Source organism: Triplophysa rosa, linkage group LG16 (assembly GCF_024868665.1).
Source record: "Triplophysa rosa linkage group LG16, Trosa_1v2, whole genome shotgun sequence".
In the NCBI taxonomy this organism is placed as follows: Eukaryota; Metazoa; Chordata; class Actinopteri; order Cypriniformes; family Nemacheilidae; genus Triplophysa; species Triplophysa rosa.
In genome coordinates, this window is record NC_079905.1 from 20,396,352 (window position 1) to 20,415,245 (window position 18,894).

The window sequence follows — 18,894 nt, forward strand, 5'->3', positions numbered from 1 at the left end:
GCAAATTGCTTTTTTGTGTCAAGGTTTTGTTATTTTCCAAACAGCATTTTTACAGGTTCAATTATTTAAAGGGATACTCCACCCAAAAATGAAAATTCTGTCATATAGGCTACAGTAATTTAAGTTTAAGTTTAATAAAATATTGATACCTTTAATTGACATTTTGATATCTTCATAATATGTAGCAATTACCCATCTCGTTCAACTGTTTAGTTTTTATATTAGGCTACTGCCAAATGTGCATAGCTACATGCATCTTCTGGTTAATTTGTTGTGAGCTAATTGGGCCTTTAAAAATGGATTAAATGCATTGAATTATGTTGGAAGATTATTCAAGTTTAAAAAAATAATACAATTTTTTATTATTTAAAAATGCCCCATATAACAATTCCTAAAAGTTTATTTCTTCAACGCTATCCCCCTTCAACAGAGGCCATTCACAGTAAACACTGCTGATTATTACCTCATGACGGCGCTGTTGGACAGCATATTTCAACTATAAACACTGAAACGTGTTTGAATCTACAACCTGTCTGTTCCTTCAAAAGATGAATAAAGACCGGATTGAAACTTACTATAAAAATATTTCGATTTCATCCACGTGATAGTACAATGAACAGCCTCTGGATGGGCAACGTAAGTGAAAGACACAAACAATCAACACGTTTTACTTTATTTGTACATATACTAGGACCTTTGGATCTGTGTCAGAATGATGGGAATGATGATCATCTCTCTAGAGAAGCTGCAAGTTATGGTTTTGTGGAGCTGGTGGATGAGACTTCAGTAGAGAGATGCCTTCGCAAAGTGAATGGAAAACCTTTACCTGGAGCCACTCCTGTAATTATTTACCACACACTTCATGCACCACATTCATAGTAAGAATGTGATTAAATTCATATATAATCTTAATGAATACAAATTTTTGTGATCTTTACAGCCTAAAAGGTTCAAGTTGAGTCGCGCCACTTATGGGAGACATGGAGAAAACCGATGAGAAAAATGTTTTTTTTTTACATTTGTATTTTTCTCTGTATCTCTGTATTTCGCTTTATTTTTTCCCTTTTGTTTCACTTGGATTGGACTAGCTACTGTGTAAATAGAATAGGTCACGCAAGTGGTTGAAAGTAGTGTTGTGAGTACACAGCTTTTCAAAGATTGAGCTGTATGTGTCTCAAGGATTTTCCAAATGGGTTTATATCATGACTTCTTACTTAGAACAAAAGAATTATACGTAAAATCTGATGCAACTCACGGAATTCAGTATACTGTAGCAGCCTTACACTTAAAAACCTTTAATCATTTACTCATCCTCATGTAATGTTAAACCTGTGTAAAGAATGCTTGTAACCAAACAACATTGGCCCCTATTGACTTCCATTGAATGGTCACACATTTCTGAAACATAATATTCTTTTGTGTTCCACAGAAGAAAGTCATATACAAGTTTAAAATGGCATGAGGGTGAATATACTGACAGATATACTTTTTTGGGTGAACTAATACCGTTTTCAAACCCCAGCAGTGTCATACAACCATTATAGATTACTTTGGGGTAAAGTTTCATGGTAACATAACAAAACCTTCTTAGTTGTGTTCTATTACATTTAAAACATCATTTATCAGGTGTCTGTGAAAACCGTGTTTTACCATGTGAAACCGTCTTAAGACCATCCTGAATGTAAATGCATGTTGGGATGCCAAAATTTTTGCTGTGTAGAAAATAGCATTTTATTAACATTACATAAAATTGACGATGAGCAGCAAAACATAAGATTCTGTGCCATGAGCAATCTATCAACGTGCCTTTGAAATGTTCTTATCGCTATCTCATTGCTGCTTCTGCAGTTCTACTTTCTGCCTATTTGTATCGGATCTCACACCAGACGTGGATGACGGCATGTTGTACGAGTTCTTTCATTATCGTTTTTCATCCTGCTGCAGTGGGAAGATCGTTCTGTACAACAATGGCTACTCAAAGTGAGATCTGATTACTGAGCTCTTGCACATGGCCCTTCATTTTCATACATTTCCCTTTTTTAAAAAGGTGTTGTTCCTAGGTGCTGTGGGTTTGTGAGCTTTGAGAGTGAAAGAGATCAGAGGCGGGCCTTGGCGGAACTCCAGGGTGCTATTGGACTTGGGAAAAAAACATTACGCCTGAGTCTGGCAACAAACAAACTGTGAGTAAATTATGTGTTGAGGGTGTTACATCAGAGTGGTTTGTTTTTCTTTTTCTGGATACTAAAACGGCTTTTGACAAACTGTCTGAAAAGTGAGTATAGCATTACTTTGTGTACATCAAAAGTATGCATAATATAACTTGATTTGAGAAAAAACAACGCATTGTCACTGCCAGTGTTTAGGTCAAATGTCTCTTTTCAGTTCATCGTGTATGTCTTAAACATTCATGTTAGAATTGTGTAATTAAGCAAGGCGCTTATCACAAAACGAATGTATCTTATCCTTTTCTACGCTAGAAAAAAGAAAGAATCAACAGAAAGTCAAAATTGGAAGTATCATGCAGGAAGCTACATCAGCCATAACTTATATCTGAACCAGTGTTGTTATGCACAGTACCCTGACCATTCTACATCATTGGAGCTATGATTACAACTACTCTCAGTACATCCCACAGGTAAATGTGAAATTAACACGTGTTCTTTTATCAGTTGGCATAAATGTGTATTCCTCATTATTAAGTGTCAAGATCTAATAAAAACTGTATACATTTTTTTATTTGAAATGATCAAATACAGGATTATGGAGAAATGGAAGATGATGACCTAGAGTGCAAGCGTGTTTACATTAGATGAAAGGGGTTCCCATTCTCATATAGTTCTCTATTATATTATTTTGAATTCCACTAAGTTGTCTTACTTTACTGTGACAACTGCATGTTGTTTCTCTGTGTTTCAGATCCAGACTCTGAACTCAATGTGACAGAGGTAAATCAGAGATTTATGGAGCAGAGTGAAGAATTTTACAGTGCTTTGATCGGATGCTTTTTCCAGCCTCCTGAGTCGTGGGACGGGGTCCCGTGTAGTGTTATGTGTTACCTACCTGAGCCAATTTACCATTACGAGGAGATTAACTAGTGAAGACATACATTTGTTTTCATGTAGTATTTGTTTATTGCCTATTGCAACGTATTCTTAAAGTAATTGAATGTGCAGGGTAACTAATACACAAATATTAAAACACAAGTTAAAGAATGCAGCAGTAATATTAGTTATTTGTTATAGTGCTGTTTAAGTGGATAAAACAATTATGTTTTTTTAAGTATATTTTCTCTTGTGTTGTATGAAGCACACAGTAAAGGTAAATTGAGGTTTAGGTTCAAACAGCAGGTTCTGTCTTTTTTGCAAATGAACTGGGTAGAAATATAACTTTATTTGTTTTAAATTGTTCAAAATTATTATTACATTTCTTTAACAAATTGCGATTGAAGATAGGCATTAACCTTTAGTAAATTTTGTTATCTCATCCACCTCTTGAGTTCGAAGTATACCCTATGATAGCCTATAAAAATATATGAGCTGTTTATTTCTATTTTAAATAAAGTTTCCAAAAGCGGATTTTTTTTTCATTCACAACTTTCTCTTTATTCACAATAGCATTTTTGGTGAATTTTCTATTTGTTTGCTAAAGTTACATTTTAGTATACTCTGTTGTGGTACTTTGTCATACGTCAGGCTCAGACCGATCGGAGTGTGACATCACAGTACCGCGAGAGCGATTCAAAAGCAAGGAGCTGTCGGCTCTCGACTGTCTCTCGCGGTACTGTGTTGTCACACTCCGATCCGTCTGAGCAGAACCGCATCCGCATCATCAAGTCGAATAGCCGTAGGCTGTCAGCCTCAGTGGCGATCCGTGACTCCTCTTCAGGGGAAGCAGTAATGCGAAGCTCAGCAAAACATGCATTTAGCCCGTCATGTCAAAATACGTGCCTGCTGCAGACGCGTCGAAATGGTTTTTGATAAAAGAGACGCTCGCGTTTGCTAGATACTCGCTTAGTATGTGTAATCAGAGTTAAGTGTCAACGCAGTGTTTTCTGAACGCGAGCGTCTCTTTTATCATAAACCCTTTCGACGCGTCTGCAGCAGGCACGTATTTTGACATGATGCGTGATGCACATAGGTTCACGTGAAGCGCTGAACACGAATTTTGAATTCCTGCTTTCCCTTAAGAGGAGGCACCGATCGCCACTGGTCAGCCTATAGGCTTGTTCGACTTCATGCGGACAAGAATCTGCAGCCGCCTGACAACAGCAATGCATTCTGGTTAGACAATAGGTGTGTTCGACTTGACGCGGCGCTGCATAGATCGATCGAAATCTGACTTGAAGCAGTGCATGCCGGTTAGAAATTTTGTCCGACTTGAAACGGCGCCGACGCCACGTGACTTTCACGTGGGGCATTAAAGTAGCGCGAGAGCGTTTCGAGAACAGCCGGTTTGCTCAACCGGCGCAGCATCCCAGGAGCGGCTGCACCAGGCTGTGATGACGACATAGCTTTTCATGATTGGCTAGACAACGATCACGTGCGTTTCGGGTTTATTATAACACCATCAATTCAACTAATACTTATTAATGCATGTTTTTAAAACAGCTAAAACTCTGTTCGTACAAATATAATAAACATGTTATTTTGTGTATGGCGCACTTCATGTGGACTTGCGGTCTCGTGGACTTAAATTGCGCGTTCTCGCCAAGTCTACGAGTCCGTAGGGTGTCCCATTTGTCTTTCTAGCGCTCATAAGTCTGCTCGCGAGCGCCTCCTTTGTGCCCTCGACACGGTCTTCGGCGAAGCCGCATTGACGCAGACTCCACTGAAGTCCCCTACCCAGGAATCCTTGCGAACGCCCAATCACAGAACGGATGGGAGGAGTGTCGTGGATGTCAGACATATACCTGAACATATCTCTTTGTTGATTTTTAAGACATTTTATAAGTGACAAATATAACTGACAAAATGGTCTTGTTTTTGGATTGTGATACTGGTTCTTTGGAAATAGATAATATTCTTAAAATTCTTATTCTACTTGGAAAATACCATATACATAAAGCAAAATTTTTGTTAATTGTACCAAATGTAGATTGTTTTCCACAGATATAAAGAATTTGTTGATTCTTTAATATTATTACGCAACAATAGCAAAGCTGTTAAGACATCTCGGCTACTGGATACAATTCTTAATGTTTTAGATGTATAACTGATGTGTTTTTTGTTTTGGTTATTTGCATTGTGCAATTTGTACTATTACATATTGTAATTTACCCTATTGATAAATAAATAAATAAATATATATACGTCAACATGACAGATACATTTTTAAATGTATGTTTTGATAAAATTCATTTTTTTTAATTAGTTACTTATTCGTATTATTGCTTATTTATTTTCTATTAAGCCAACTATGCAAGAATAAAAACTTTTAATGGAGTGCATTTTCTTACTTAAGGTAATAAGCCATGTTTTGTTGTAGATTTATATCTAGTTGTCTCTGGACTCTGTAAAGCTGAACAACACAGCTTCTGTATTATAGAGAAATATTAAATAACAACATATATGCATATTAAGAACCCATTATGCACATTAAGTATAGTGTATACAAATAAATACATATACATAAGCAGTTGCATTTACGTCACGACAATTGAATGCATTACAAACATCGGGTGGCATATCAACATATGAAATACAGAACAACAAAAACCGTCAGCTCCTGTCCCAATTCTCCCAAATAACAACAATGGGACAACAAGTGGCCGACTTCACGCGGCGCTGCGCAGACTGATCAGCGAATGACAACAAAGTACCGCGAGAGTGATTAGAAAGCACCGCTTGCTCTTTCCGGCGTGATGTCCTCAAGTCTGTCCCAAAATGCACTCCCATGTACCCTTGTGGGGGCCTAGTGCCCTATAGGTCTGCACTTCCTGACGTCACCAAGTGTGGACTAAGAGGAGGTCCACAAGACCGGAGTGTGTCATTTGGGACAGGGCCCAAGTCGGACAAAATTTCTAACCTGCATGCACTGCTTCAATTCAGATTTCGATCGATCTGCGCAGCGCCGCGTCAAGTCGAACACACCTAGTGGCAGGCTAGTATGGGTCAACTCGAACAAGCAATAGGCTTGTTCGACTTGATGTGGTGCCGCAAGATCCGACACGCGGATGACATCAAGTACCGCGAGAGCGATTCGAAAGCAAACTTTTTATGGTTTTTCGAATCGCTCTCGCGGTACTTTGATGTCATCCACTTGTCAGATCAAGTCGAACTAGCCTCTTATGACTCTCACAAATCTTAGTGTTTCGAGTCAGACGACGTCACGCAGGCGTGTTTTTTGGCACGTTCAATAACCATAGGTTAGTTACTCTACTACATGGTTAGGTTTAGGGAGTGGGTAGGGTAAGGGTATCGCCAAAGTTAGATTCTAGCCAATTCTAACAGTTAGACGAGCCACGCCCACGGATCTGACTCGAAACACCAACGCTAGCGTTTTGTCACGTGGCCGCCAGGGCGCTGCCCATTACCGGAAGGACAAAGTGCATTATAACGGAAGTCCCGAGTGAGGAGCGGCCCCGATCTGAAGTAAGGTATTATGCTTATTTATCAAAATTAACAGATACTTCACAACGACTGAATTATTCTATTTGCAGAATAGAAACCAAAGCGAATGTTTGTTGTGAGCGCGTGATCACAGAATATGACTCCTTGATGGATTATTTTATGCTAGTGGTTCTGTTGTTTTGCAGTTTAACGGGTTTTCGTGGTTCGTGTCAATTATTTTTTGGTATTTTGGGTTTAATCATGGGTTTGATTAAAAATGAAACAAATAGCGAAATTGTCATGTAACATCATTCCATAGTGGCGTTTTACTTTTAAATTATGTTTGATTTGACTGATCTGAAATCAGTTGTTCTTGAAATGACAATGAGTGTTTATCTTTGTCAGTGTTGAGTGTTTATATTTGTCAGTGTTATGTGTTTACTTGTAAACAAAACTAAACCAATGTCCTGATTCCCAGATTCACTAACAATTATATTAACGTTACTTGTATAATATTATTTGCCCATGTATATAACATACGATCGTAATCTGCTCTTACATAAAACACTCTTCTGACCAAAATAACCACACTAGTGTTTAGTTATTTACTGTCAATGCAAGTTTAACTACACTGTGTCAGTGTGATATGGCTGTAAGAGTAGTTATATTTACATTGTGACGTGAGTAAGCAGTTTGTTGCCACATTGTGTTGTTGAGTTGTATGATACGTACATTAGTAACGTTACTGTGATTGAGTTCATGCGTTTTATCTTGTTATCTAATCAGCACTGTGCAGGTTTAAGGTGACTGAATACTACTTTTGATACTTGAAAGTCAAATACACAAGGCAGCGCAATGAGCTATTGTGTATTACTACAGGTGCATTCATTGGTTGCTGATGCCAATTTTTGATCAATTTAAAACCATAGCATTTAAAAGGCTGATACAACAAATTGACTGTGTGAAGACACTGAATTATATAACATACTGGAACTATCCGTTTTATAATAAAAATATTTGATAGCAAAAATAACCTCTGAAGGTTGAATGTTGTGTTTTATCTTACTTTGTGCCTCTCTCTTATAATGTTGAAATCAGAATGAAATCAAAATTGTCAATACTTTATTTATAGAATATTGCAGTGTTTACTATCAATGACTTAATTTATGTGCCCTCATAATCTTCAATCACAAACATTAACCCTTCCCTCCAACAACGTTTTATCTCTTCATCAGTGTGAGGGTGGAACTGTTTTGCTGGTTTAATGCTCAAGTTTGCAACAATCCAATCCAATTTCAATTCCCGAAAGACAAAATCAAGACCCTCCCCTTTTCTCATTTCAGAAGCCACTTCAGTCAGATGTACATCACAGTAGGGAAGAAAAGACTATTGCAGTTTTCATTGCTTACTTTAAAAGTATAAAATCCGTGATCAATGAAAATTATTTGATGATCAAAACTAGCTAGTATAGTGTTTTGAACTTTGCTAATTTAAAACATGATCAAGTCTGTGATTTAGTTTAATGACGAACGTTCAAATAAGTGAGCAAGTAATGAATATTATTGTTGGAATTGATCAGTCCCATCAATCAATGCATACCTAAACATCAACTCAGTTTATTTTTTGTGTTCTGAAACAATGTTTCTCTGTCATCAGCATTTTCAGGCACTGACATATTTCCTGCTCTAGTTCCCCTGCTATTTCTCCTGAGACATCCATTCAGGGCCACTGGAATATCCAGCAGTCATGTCGTATGGAAGAACAGAGCAGCGTGTCGCCCCAAAAGACTTCAGCAGCCTCATCCAGACATGCAGCTCCAACATTCAGAAGATCACACAGAACAGTAAGTTTGGCCCTGTGCTCTTCATTACTATTACTTGGAATAGAATGTTTTAGCTAATGGGATTCAGTGGGCTGTAAATATTTATATAAATCTGCATTTTAACAATCTACATGCAGGTTAAATTGAGTGAATTTCAAGATGCTACTATGTATAATTGTAATGCCAGTATATTAGTTTGACAGCACAGGCTGTACTGGATGATTTTGAGGTGATGTATGTATAAAATAATACAATGATGTAAAACTATGCTTTGAAGTGTGTCAATTGTGGAGAATTAGAATATTATAAAATCTAGTGAATAATATATCGTTGCTTTCCTTCTGAAACCTCGGATGTCCCGATTCTCTGTTTTTCAGGACATGAAATAAAACATGTACTTTTAAAATGATTAAATACTGTGTTGTCAAAGTTAACAAGCACTTTTTAATACTTTTTATTGATTAGATATTTGCAATACCAAGTGACAAACAGGGTGACTTATAATAATGATTTATGGCTACAAATAAAAAGTCACAAAATATGGAGATACTGTACAAGGTTTCAGAAACACAGCAGTGATTAAGCCATGTTTTTCTATCAATTTAAGAGGTTTTTAATATATAATATATAATAGAGAATTTTTTTGTAATTATGTAATTGAACATGAGCCTACAGGACACATAATGAGTGTTGTCATAGAAGTCCAAGTACGCTTCAACTTAAAATTGTTTCAACAGTTGTGTTCTGTTCCTCTCTGTTACATTTAACCAGATGTTCTTGAACACATCAGCGATATGTCCTTTGTGAACTGACCTTATATGTATTTCTTTGTGAGATTCACACACAATATTCTGTTAATTCATCTCAAGTGAGAGACCAGAGTTCTGAACTTTATATCGATTGTTCTAACTGTGCATTTTCTGCATTAGCGGCTCAAATCAAGAGCATGGTCAACCAACTGGGAACCAAACAAGACACAAGTGACCTGCGGGAGAGGCTGTGAGTGCTCTTGGTTTATTTTTGGCTGTGCATTTCTTGCCATGTGCTCTTATATTCTAAATATGTCTGATTTGTTTACAGTCAGCAGGTGCAACACTACACAAACCAGCTGGCCAAAGAGACTAACAAACACCTGAAAGATCTGGGCTCTCTCTCTCTCCCTGTCTCCCTGTCCGAACAGGTGCGTGTCTACATGTGCAGGCTATCAGCACATTTATGAGTGTCAACAAGTTATTAGACAGTTTTGCACGGGCTGTTTTTAGTTTGTCCTCATTTAAGGAGTCATTCTGCTTATGTTATATTCCCAGTAATACTACTTGTTTTATCAATATCTTTCACCTAAAAAAACAACATAAAAAGCAATAAAATAACAGAAATTATGAAGTGGCCAGACTATTGTTTGTGGCCTCTTCCTAGTAGCCACCTTACAGCTCTGCTCATTCCCTTAACCAACTTCTTGAGGGGCACACTGAGATGTATACTAGGCACCTTTTGGCTACTTTTCTTCACTGTCCACTCCAACTACTTTTATTTCAATAAAATGAAGCACAAATTTATATTTGTTAAGCCTTTGGATCAAAAAAAAAGAATACGAGAACTATAATATCAGTCCAAACCTTTTTACGTGTGGTGTATGTTTGAAGTTTTGAAGTCCTTATTTACAGAATAACCACACCTCTGATCTCACTTTCTAACCTCTAGCGAAATGTTTAAATAAAGAATAAGGAAATTAAAATTTACATACATGCTTTGACAGACACTTTTATCCGAAACAGTACATTCACGGTATACATTTTATCAGCGATTCAAACCATTTTGCACTGCTAACACAATGCCCTACCAATTGAGTTACAGTAACAGTATTAATAGTTTAACAGAAACAAATAAAAAAATACAAAGTTTAGAGGACGAGTTCTTGTAAGTAGTGTTTTCTAATTGTATAAAACAATAAATGGTTTAATTTGTTCTTTAAACAGAGGCAGCAAAAAATCCAGAAGGACCGGCTGATGAACGACTTCTCAGCTGCGCTAAACAACTTCCAGGCAGTGCAACGTCGAGCTGCAGAGAAGGAGAAAGAATCGGTGGCCAGAGCTCGAGCAGGATCCCGCCTCTCTGTAAGAGACATTTATGTATATTATTCTCTCACTAACTTGCGGCAAAATCACTCCGTTTCAAACTCCCACTGTCTGCTATTTACATAGGTGGCATCCTTACCTCGTAGAGCAGCTGGTATTTAATGTTTTAGAAATTTAAGGAATTAGTCAGGGTGCTTAACTTGTAAATAAAGAAGTTGTTGCACTTCTGCATTGGTCCTACATACATGTTAAGCCCTCCAGGATGTTAAGATGCTTTTAGACGCAAGTGTCACTTCTCCTTTCTATAAGAAAAAAATAAATATTTATTTTTCTAAAACATGCACGATTGTTCTTTGAATAGTTTGGTGCTCAGAGCTTCACGTTGTCAAGAAACTAGTTTACCCAAGAGACAATGAAAGAGAAGTGGAAGCATCTGTAAAGCAAATGTATACTAAAAACAGGTGTTTTAGCATAGGAGGGGGGTTTATTGTCTAAGGAAGATGAGGAAGTAACCTTAGCTTTATCTACCCATGAATAAATTCCTCTGGTGTTATTGTGCACGTTTTACCAGTTTTTATATCCTTTAATGAAAATGTAAAGACTCTTTCTGGCGGGGGAAAATAATGGTAAAGTCAACATGAATTAAATAAGCATCCCATCTACTTAAACTTCTTTATGGTATTCTGGAAGATTTTATTGGTTGCACGTTACTCCAATGGAAAAATGTCTTCCAGTTGTTTCATCAAACTGCGATAAAATGACTCTCAGAACAGCTTTCCTGATGTCGCTCGCAGTTTATTGTTTTGTGATTTTACTACAGGCTGAAGACGGGGGTCATGATGAGCAGCTGGTGTCCTTTGATAAGTATGTTCCGCATATTGCATATTACCTGTTTGTAAGATTTGACTTTTAATTTTGTGCTTTGAGTTGTAATGGACCACCAAACTAAAACATTCTGTTTATGTGTTTGTGCAGTAATGATGATTGGGGTAAGACCACCATACAAACTGAAGATGCAGCCATAACAGAGGAAGACCTAGAGCTCATAAAAGAAAGAGAAACTGCCATTCAACAACTTGAGGTTAGCTTCAGCCTTTTCCTTCATGGGAAGCATGTTTAGAGTTTGTCTTGTACTGGATCATTTCAAAGAAAATCATTTACAACTTTAAGATGCATGTCAGGTGATCTGTCTCGTCTGACAACTTGTAATTGGATCACCCGAGATGAATGTTAGTACCATGTGTAAAATATTTCAGTAAATTGACTTTGATGCATAAGTGATGTATAAGATGTATTTGTTCCGTGTCTAAATTTCTCTGTTGTGTCTTTGCAGTCTGATATTTTGGATGTCAATCAGATTTTTAAGGATCTTGCTGTAATGATTCATGATCAAGGTGAAATGATAGGTAAGTAAACATACGTTTACTGTCTGTAAGTTAACAAACATTGATTGAACTCAAGGGCCTGGAGTCTGGACACACCAAGCGTCTGTTGGTCGTCGCCTAACACCTGGTCGTCTTTAAGCGTCAGATAGTTTGGTTTTTGCAGTGTGTTCCACAACGTTTTTACTAGTCGGTGCTCACATTTTCAATTTATATTTGATTAATATAAAAAGGTCTCATGACTAAAATGTTGAGACTATACAAAGCCCAACAGTGAGTGACTTTGGTGTGAAAATGGTAGACAAGCATAGCTTTGTTTACGGTTTGTTTATTCACATTTTTTGCTGCCCTTCCAGTTTCCCCCAAAGGTGGAGTACACGATTTCTGAGAAAATTAAAATCAACACCCAAATGAAAAACTTTGTGTTATCAATATTTGCTAGATGTCTGTTGTGTTAAAAATATATATATTATAGTCCAGCACATCATAATCAGCACAAATAAATCAGCTTGACTGTGGCTCTCGGTAAGGTCAGTGTGCACGTGTTAAGAGTTGTGGCTGTGCATAAAGAGAGCATGTTATTGCATTCTTTGAACTCGGGTCACTATTCAAAGCTGTTAATACTTGTAAAGTTTTCTTCATTTTAAGTGAGCTGAGGCAAAACTATCACTCCTGTTTAAAATCAGTGAAGTGCGTGTGCCTGGGTGAAGTAGTTTTGACGCGCCACTGGTTCATAATGCAGTAAAACCTTTGAGAAGACAAGAAAGAGTCGCAATAGTAAAAGTGTATGTAGGGCTTTAGTTTGAGGTTTGCCGGGTTTAGAAGCGCTTATGCCTATGTTCAGTAAACTTTTCACTGATTAATGTTCTTCTGAAGGCTTGTAAATGGTTGTAATTGCAGACAGCATAGAGGCTAACGTGGAGAGTGCAGAGGTGCATGTGGAAAGAGGAGCGGAGCAGCTTCAGAGAGCAGCTCTCTACCAGGTGACAACTTTACCAAACACACACACAGCAGAGCGTGCATACCAGCATCCCACAGCAGAACCAAAACACTAGAAAAATATTTATTTCTGATTCTGAAGTCATTTGCTGTTTCTAAAGCCAACATACTGCCAACTCTAAGGTGCATTGAGAATCTGAAAGCTCCTATAATTCCCTCAAATCCTGTCAGTTGAAAATCATCTGATTTTGATCAAGTGTCTTATGTTTCTCCTCATATAAAGTGTATTATTGGCTATTATTAGAACAATGAAAAATTTCTGTCAGATACTAAACACTACATAATAATCCTGCAATTTAATAAGGACCCAATATTTTCTGTTCTTCATTCCACTGTAGCAAAAGTCCCGTAAGAAGATGTGCATCCTGGCAGTGGTCCTTTCCCTAGTGCTGCTCATCATTGGCATTATCATCTGGCGAGTCTCCTCCTCGTGAATTTCCTTCCTCTACCTTACCTCTCTTTTTTTCATTATTTATATCTTTGTTTTCTTTTTCTCGCTCCCAAACCCAGTGCCATCCATATGGAGAGGGAGGTCAGTAGCAACACCTGCAGATTTTTCTGTGGATGTTTGCAGGGTTAGTTGCAATGTAAAGTGAGTAAACCGAATGGAACATTCCCTATCCTCTCTGGACCTTTAATTGATAATGAAGGAGGATGAGCTTGCAAATGTAGTGGGAAAAGGAATTCCGTACTTTAAGGCTTTATTTTGATTCTTGTGATATTTCTAGCACTAACACTACCTTACATGTCCAAGTCAAAGCAGGTTGTTTCATTTTGACAGGTTTGTTATTGCAGGATAAGGTGTAAAATGGCACTTTGATAGCTTAAAGGTTTTTTTCTACAACTTGTAATATAATTTTGGCTTTGGCGAGATTTAGATGTCTCTACTGAAAACCACACTCCTGGGAGTTAAGGACAGAATGCTTAGATGAGCTGCAAAAGCATGACATTTTCAACCTGATAACATGATGTTGACGCTGTGTATAACCAGTCCAGTAGTAGAGTTGCAAGTATGATGCAGCAATGACACCTAATGCTCAATCGCAAATATCTCTGAACTTCAGTTTCAATACGGTCTGCCTATTCTGTGGTGTTAACCCATCGTTTTATTATATAAGTCAAATATATGTTGATTATATAGCTGTAAATGTGTTGTATAAGAACTTGTAATCAATGTTATGGCTGAAACAGATTTGTATATTACAACATGAAGATTCTGAACAATGCATTAAAATGATGTAAAAAAATCCCCTAAACTTTTAAAACATGCAAAAATGATTGTCTTTGTCTTAAAAAATGACTTTTTGAGTGCTTGAGTAAAGAACCATGTCTCAATTACGTCTGCACTCCTGATTGTATGTCGGATTCTTGCTTTACATGTTTTAATCCATATTAAACAGTAGTGAAATGAGAATAGGACTGGTCTGGATTGGGTTGGTTCTAGATGTCTGAAAGTACACACTTTTATTAAATGCAAACATAAAAGTTGCATTCAAATAGATAGTTCTGTTCCAAATCTAACCTTAATATCTTTCATATTGACTGAGTAAGACCATAGCAAAGCCACATCGAAATCATAGTGAAATTAATGGTTGAAATCATGATCTCTGATGCTCATATAATTACATGATGAGCCTGGTTTTCACAGGTAAGAACAAAAAAAATGTTGATAATAAAGGTCAAGGGTTCCCGTGTTGTTTGGTTACCAGTGGTCTTTTGTGTTCTCTGGAAGAACGTAAATCATACAGGTTTGGGATTATATGAGAGTGAGTAAATAATGTCAGAAGTTGAACTATCCCCTATCCCACTCTGAGGAGCACTTAAACAGTAATTGTTTTACATGGTGGACAGGCAGAAAAAAGAATAGCATTGAAGGAACAACCTCATATAAGCAAAAGATAAAAACTACAAGTTTTGTCCAACAGGCATCTTTCACATTTTCTTTTAAAGATGTATAAATCTAGTTCCCATAAAAATGTTAAAGACCAACAGCAGAGGTCAGTGTGAAGCAGGTTTTTGAGAGTTTCTTCATGTATCGTCTCAATTAAAGATCTGTCCCTCTAGCCAGCTTTTCAAGCATGTCTCGTAGAAATACCCATAGATTAAATGTTTTTTTGCGCTTTGCCTTTTGATTTAGAATTGGTTCTTGTGGTACATTCAGACAGTAAACTCTTACTAATGAGATGGCTACAAAACCCAATCTCTATCCCACAAAGCCTCTATTTGGGTCTAAAGAAATGATGTCTTTATGCATTTAACTTTTAGAATTAAGAGCTGTTGCACAAACCCAAATAAGACTGTGTCATTTAACAAAATGTCTAACCTTTAATTATTCTCAACATCTGACTCAATATTAGTCTGACTAAGCCAATGATGCGGGCCTACCGAACCCAGAAATCACGATGAATGTGTTGCTCACATTCTGTGGTGAAGCAAGTCAGTGTTTGATGCCAGAAGCATCTTGCCCTTTACAGTCAAATGACTGCTGGTTACAAAAAAACTTAGTCTTCTTACATAAATGCAACAGAAGATGTGTAATCCTGCTTTTAGTATTGTGACTATTGTCATTGGGTAATGATATTTGTGAAAAAATTAATAAAAATGAAAAAGTATTTGTATGTCAAGTGCGTTTATGTTGAATGAACTGTTACATTCAAGAGCGTCTCTAGATTTACGATTGCTCTATGAAGTCTCTTTAGTGTTCACAGCTTTGCTGTGTAATGTTAGCAATTCCAAACAATGTAAAGCTTTAAGATGAAGCAAAATTCCAGGGGTGTTAAAAGATGATATAAAGTTCCTGGCTTGGTTACACTGAGCTGTCTGCCATGGGGAGATCTCATTCAGCCATGTATGAGGTTTCCCATCAATGCTGCTCATGTCCTTTATTTCATGTCCCGTGGCTGGGCAGGATCCTCAGACGAATCCTGGAAATGGTGTGGGATTCATCGGGCTGGATAATGGGTGTGGATACATTTTAAGACTGATGTTTGCTGCTTTTCCCGAGCATCTATTGCTTAATCTGGCTCCAAACCTCCAGCTGAGTTGTCAACATGGGCCCAGATTGTTCTCTCTTTGATCTTCTTGAGATCTCATAATCTCATTGAGTTTTTCATCTTTGTTTAAGGTAGAGGAATAGGTCACACGCTCCATACTGAGTAGTTAATGTAGATAGTAGATGGGGCTCTTTAACCGGGGAACTGCAAGGGACAAAAATAATCAATCAAGTTATTTTGAATCCATGATTAACATATAATATCTAATAATAATAATTCAGTACATTTATATAGCGCTTTTCTGGGTACTCAAAGCGCTTTACATCGAAGGAGGGAATCTCCATCCTGAATATCTATAATATAATATAAGTATTATAGAAATACTTATAATACTATAGACAGGCAGTGCCCACTCTCTCCCCATCTCTCCATCATCCAAGGTGCCCTTGGTGTGGAAACGGTTAAAGACCCCTGTTGTAGATGAAGGCTTTCTTGAATTAGTGTTTTTTATGGGTCCATATTGTGAATAAATGATGCTGACCTACTTTTTGCACTTATTTGGAGTGGTAACCCCTTTTTTAACCCTGTGCCCAGTATACTTTAAGCTGTAGTTTTGAGGCCCTTCCAGTTGCTGTTGAAATGTTGACACTTCTGTTTTGTAAAAACATCTCATTTGATTCCCACGAAGCTTGGCATGCATCATGTTCAGACCCTCATGACAAAAAAGTTGTCAAAAGAATTTTGATGCATTGCCTTTTTTAGCAGATATGATTTTTATATTTTTCAGTTGTGACCCATTATGACTAATATGCCTATATCCTGTGTACACAAAAGTTTACAAAACTTTTTTCTGACTAGAACATAGAACCTTCTGGCCATTTTTGATGAAAAGGGTTTAAATGCATAGAAATTAATTCATGGAACCATGATACACTTACAATGTCTTTTGAGTTTTATAAGAAGTTACATCATTTGTATTTATTGTATGCAGTATGTTAGACCAGGAATCGGGAACTTTTTTCACCAAAAAGCCATTTTTTTCTGTTTTGGTTAATTAATTTTAAACATCAGGCCTCTAAAATTAAACTTCATTACAAATATATTGATGAAAAAGTGCACGTTCCTATTTCTGATATTCACATACTGACACTCATTTCTGATATTTCTTCTGGCTTTGCATTAGGTGTTTGACTTCTTAAAGAGCTGTGCAGACCGATTATGACATCAAAGTACCGTCAGAGTGATTCGTAATCCTACTTACATTCCGGCGTTGAAACTGTCCTCTGTCAACCTTGAGACCTGAATGGGTTACGTATTGTTCAAATGCGAGAAAGACTCTGCATCTATACTGACGTGTCGCAGTGTTCCTTCCTCCTGCATTCGCCCACCGGAATTCTTCTCATGCTTAACATACGGTCAACTTGTCAAAAAACGAGTTGGGCGTATTACGTAGTATTTCTGTGCCCGATACACTCCCCCAGCGATCGTGCAGGTTTCGCAAAGTTTTTTTCGAACATATAAAACTGTTTTGTAACAATTTTTCTTAGTCCCTTAGTGGACAATTCTCCCGGAAAAGGACGCGGCAGCAAGGAGAGCAGGAGAAGGAGCATGCGCAGACATCACTTTCACTTGTGTGCAGGAGAGAGAGAGAGCATACGTTCGCAAAGTTCAGGTGTTTGTTTGTTCACTGCATTTGGGTGATTAATGTTATATAAATGGTGGATATAACGCTGGATTTGGAGATAGATTGAAACTGATATATGGAGCCGTCCCAGCGCTAAAAGATGCCAGATAAGAACTGTGAAACTGATGTCAGATAATATGAGTGAAACTGATTTCTGTGTTTTGTTGGCAATGGGTGCGCACATGCTTTAGTTCAACCTACCCCCCCGCCCCCCCGCACGCGGCGTATGCTTTCAGAAAAAAAACGTACAGCTGTATCTATTTTTTATAAATGTGATCAAACTAAATACTCTTCGAAGATACTAAGTATGCAATACTACTCTATAGGTACTCAAGATTAATATGAGATTGGCAGAAACCGCGTGTGTTAGGGCCGCTTTAATGACGCTCCTCTGAACTCTTCACAATCTCCATAAATTAACTGCATATGCACTGACCAGTGACAACTTGAAAAATGTTATTGATATATATTATTATGATGTTTTATAATGATCATGTGTTGGTGAAGGGCAAGACACCTGGCGAGCCCCATGATTATTGCAAAAGAGCCACAGTCCTGACCAGACAGTACATGTTCGGTGTCTGAAATATGTTACTGCAACGTTAGTGTCACTGAAACTGTAAACATGAGACAAACTTAATTTTTCATATTGCTGGGTGAACCAGATGAAGTGATTTATGATTTTGTTCAAAGGTTATTGGCTGTACTTATACATTTAGGGAAACAGTAAAAGAGTTCTACCATAACATCTCACAAATAATTTAATTAGTTTGTTAGCCACTGTATCCACAGAATCTGTTCTTTTTATTGTGCTGTTGAGGAACTGTTCCCCTTTTTCTAAATCTGCTTGTATCTCAATTATGGCCGCTTGCAGCTATATTTTTTCTTGGCATTCTCGTTCTTTTTAATTGGGGCTATAGCACACTCCAACTGTACACACCTCCAGTTGAAATGTTATATAACCAAGCCACAAGTGACTGTCAGAAGTTTGGTTTGTTGTCCAGACTCTTTCAATATAACACTCATGTCTCATTTCCCCCTTTGCTTTTGTTGGCACACACAAACACTGGCTTACAGCATGTATTTTTTGACACATCAAATTACAGTCGTATTGGAGTAGTGAAGGACTTCTCTGTTTTCTGTCTTCTGTGTCCTTTTTAGTTGGTTACGAGCAGGAATGTCAATCAGGCTGTCCTGAAGTTGTAGTTCAGGGCTTCTTAAGCCTAGGTTTAATCAAATGTTAAAATATAACAGTTTTGAATTATAATAGATTTGTAAAAAGATTGATGGTAGTGCACATAATTCACATGAAACTCTTGTGTAATAAATGTTTTGTGTTCAAAGTGACTTAATCCCAGACTGGCAACACATTTTATCCTATGTGACGTCAC

At 37.3% G+C, this 18,894-nt stretch overlaps 2 protein-coding genes across 3 annotated transcripts; both read left to right on the plus strand.

Annotated features, from left to right (window-relative positions):
- Positions 1 to 612: 612 nt before the first annotated feature.
- trnau1apa (tRNA selenocysteine 1 associated protein 1a) lies at positions 613 to 3,938 on the plus strand. Its single transcript, XM_057355690.1, has 7 exons — positions 613 to 636; positions 712 to 840; positions 941 to 989; positions 1,845 to 1,980; positions 2,061 to 2,180; positions 2,478 to 2,605; positions 2,869 to 3,938. The coding sequence occupies exons 1-7, from the start codon at positions 613 to 615 to the stop codon at positions 3,093 to 3,095; spliced, it is 813 nt and encodes a 270-aa protein (XP_057211673.1). The 3' UTR covers positions 3,096 to 3,938.
- A 2,351-nt stretch (positions 3,939 to 6,289) lies between these two features.
- Positions 6,290 to 14,101, plus strand: stx12 (syntaxin 12). 2 transcript variants are annotated; one of them, XM_057355412.1, is made up of 10 exons: positions 6,290 to 6,595; positions 8,205 to 8,391; positions 9,300 to 9,369; positions 9,451 to 9,550; positions 10,347 to 10,484; positions 11,266 to 11,309; positions 11,421 to 11,526; positions 11,779 to 11,851; positions 12,728 to 12,810; positions 13,165 to 14,101. In XM_057355412.1, the coding sequence occupies exons 2-10, from the start codon at positions 8,295 to 8,297 to the stop codon at positions 13,258 to 13,260; spliced, it is 807 nt and encodes a 268-aa protein (XP_057211395.1). In that variant the 5' UTR covers positions 6,290 to 6,595; positions 8,205 to 8,294; the 3' UTR covers positions 13,261 to 14,101. The 2 variants fall into 2 exon arrangements, with proteins under 2 accessions (XP_057211395.1, XP_057211396.1); XM_057355413.1 differs by having other exon boundaries at positions 6,291 to 6,590.
- The last annotated feature ends 4,793 nt before the right edge of the window (positions 14,102 to 18,894 follow it).

What these genes read in the sequence shown, in the direction of transcription:
- trnau1apa (XM_057355690.1), top strand. Translation starts at nt 613, where the DNA reads ATGAACAGCCTCTGGATGGGCAAC. An exon ending in AGTCTGGCAACAAACAAACT is followed by an intron (nt 2,181 to 2,477) that starts GTGAGTAAATTA and finishes TTTCTACGCTAG; the next exon opens with AAAAAAGAAAGAATCAACAG. An exon ending in TTCTACATCATTGGAGCTAT is followed by an intron (nt 2,606 to 2,868) that starts GATTACAACTAC and finishes AATTCCACTAAG; the next exon opens with TTGTCTTACTTTACTGTGAC.
- stx12 (XM_057355412.1), top strand. Translation starts at nt 8,295, where the DNA reads ATGTCGTATGGAAGAACAGAGCAGCGTGTCGCCCCAAAAGACTTCAGC. An exon ending in GAGCAGGATCCCGCCTCTCT is followed by an intron (nt 10,485 to 11,265) that starts GTAAGAGACATT and finishes ATTTTACTACAG; the next exon opens with GCTGAAGACGGGGGTCATGA. An exon ending in TGATCAAGGTGAAATGATAG is followed by an intron (nt 11,852 to 12,727) that starts GTAAGTAAACAT and finishes TTGTAATTGCAG; the next exon opens with ACAGCATAGAGGCTAACGTG.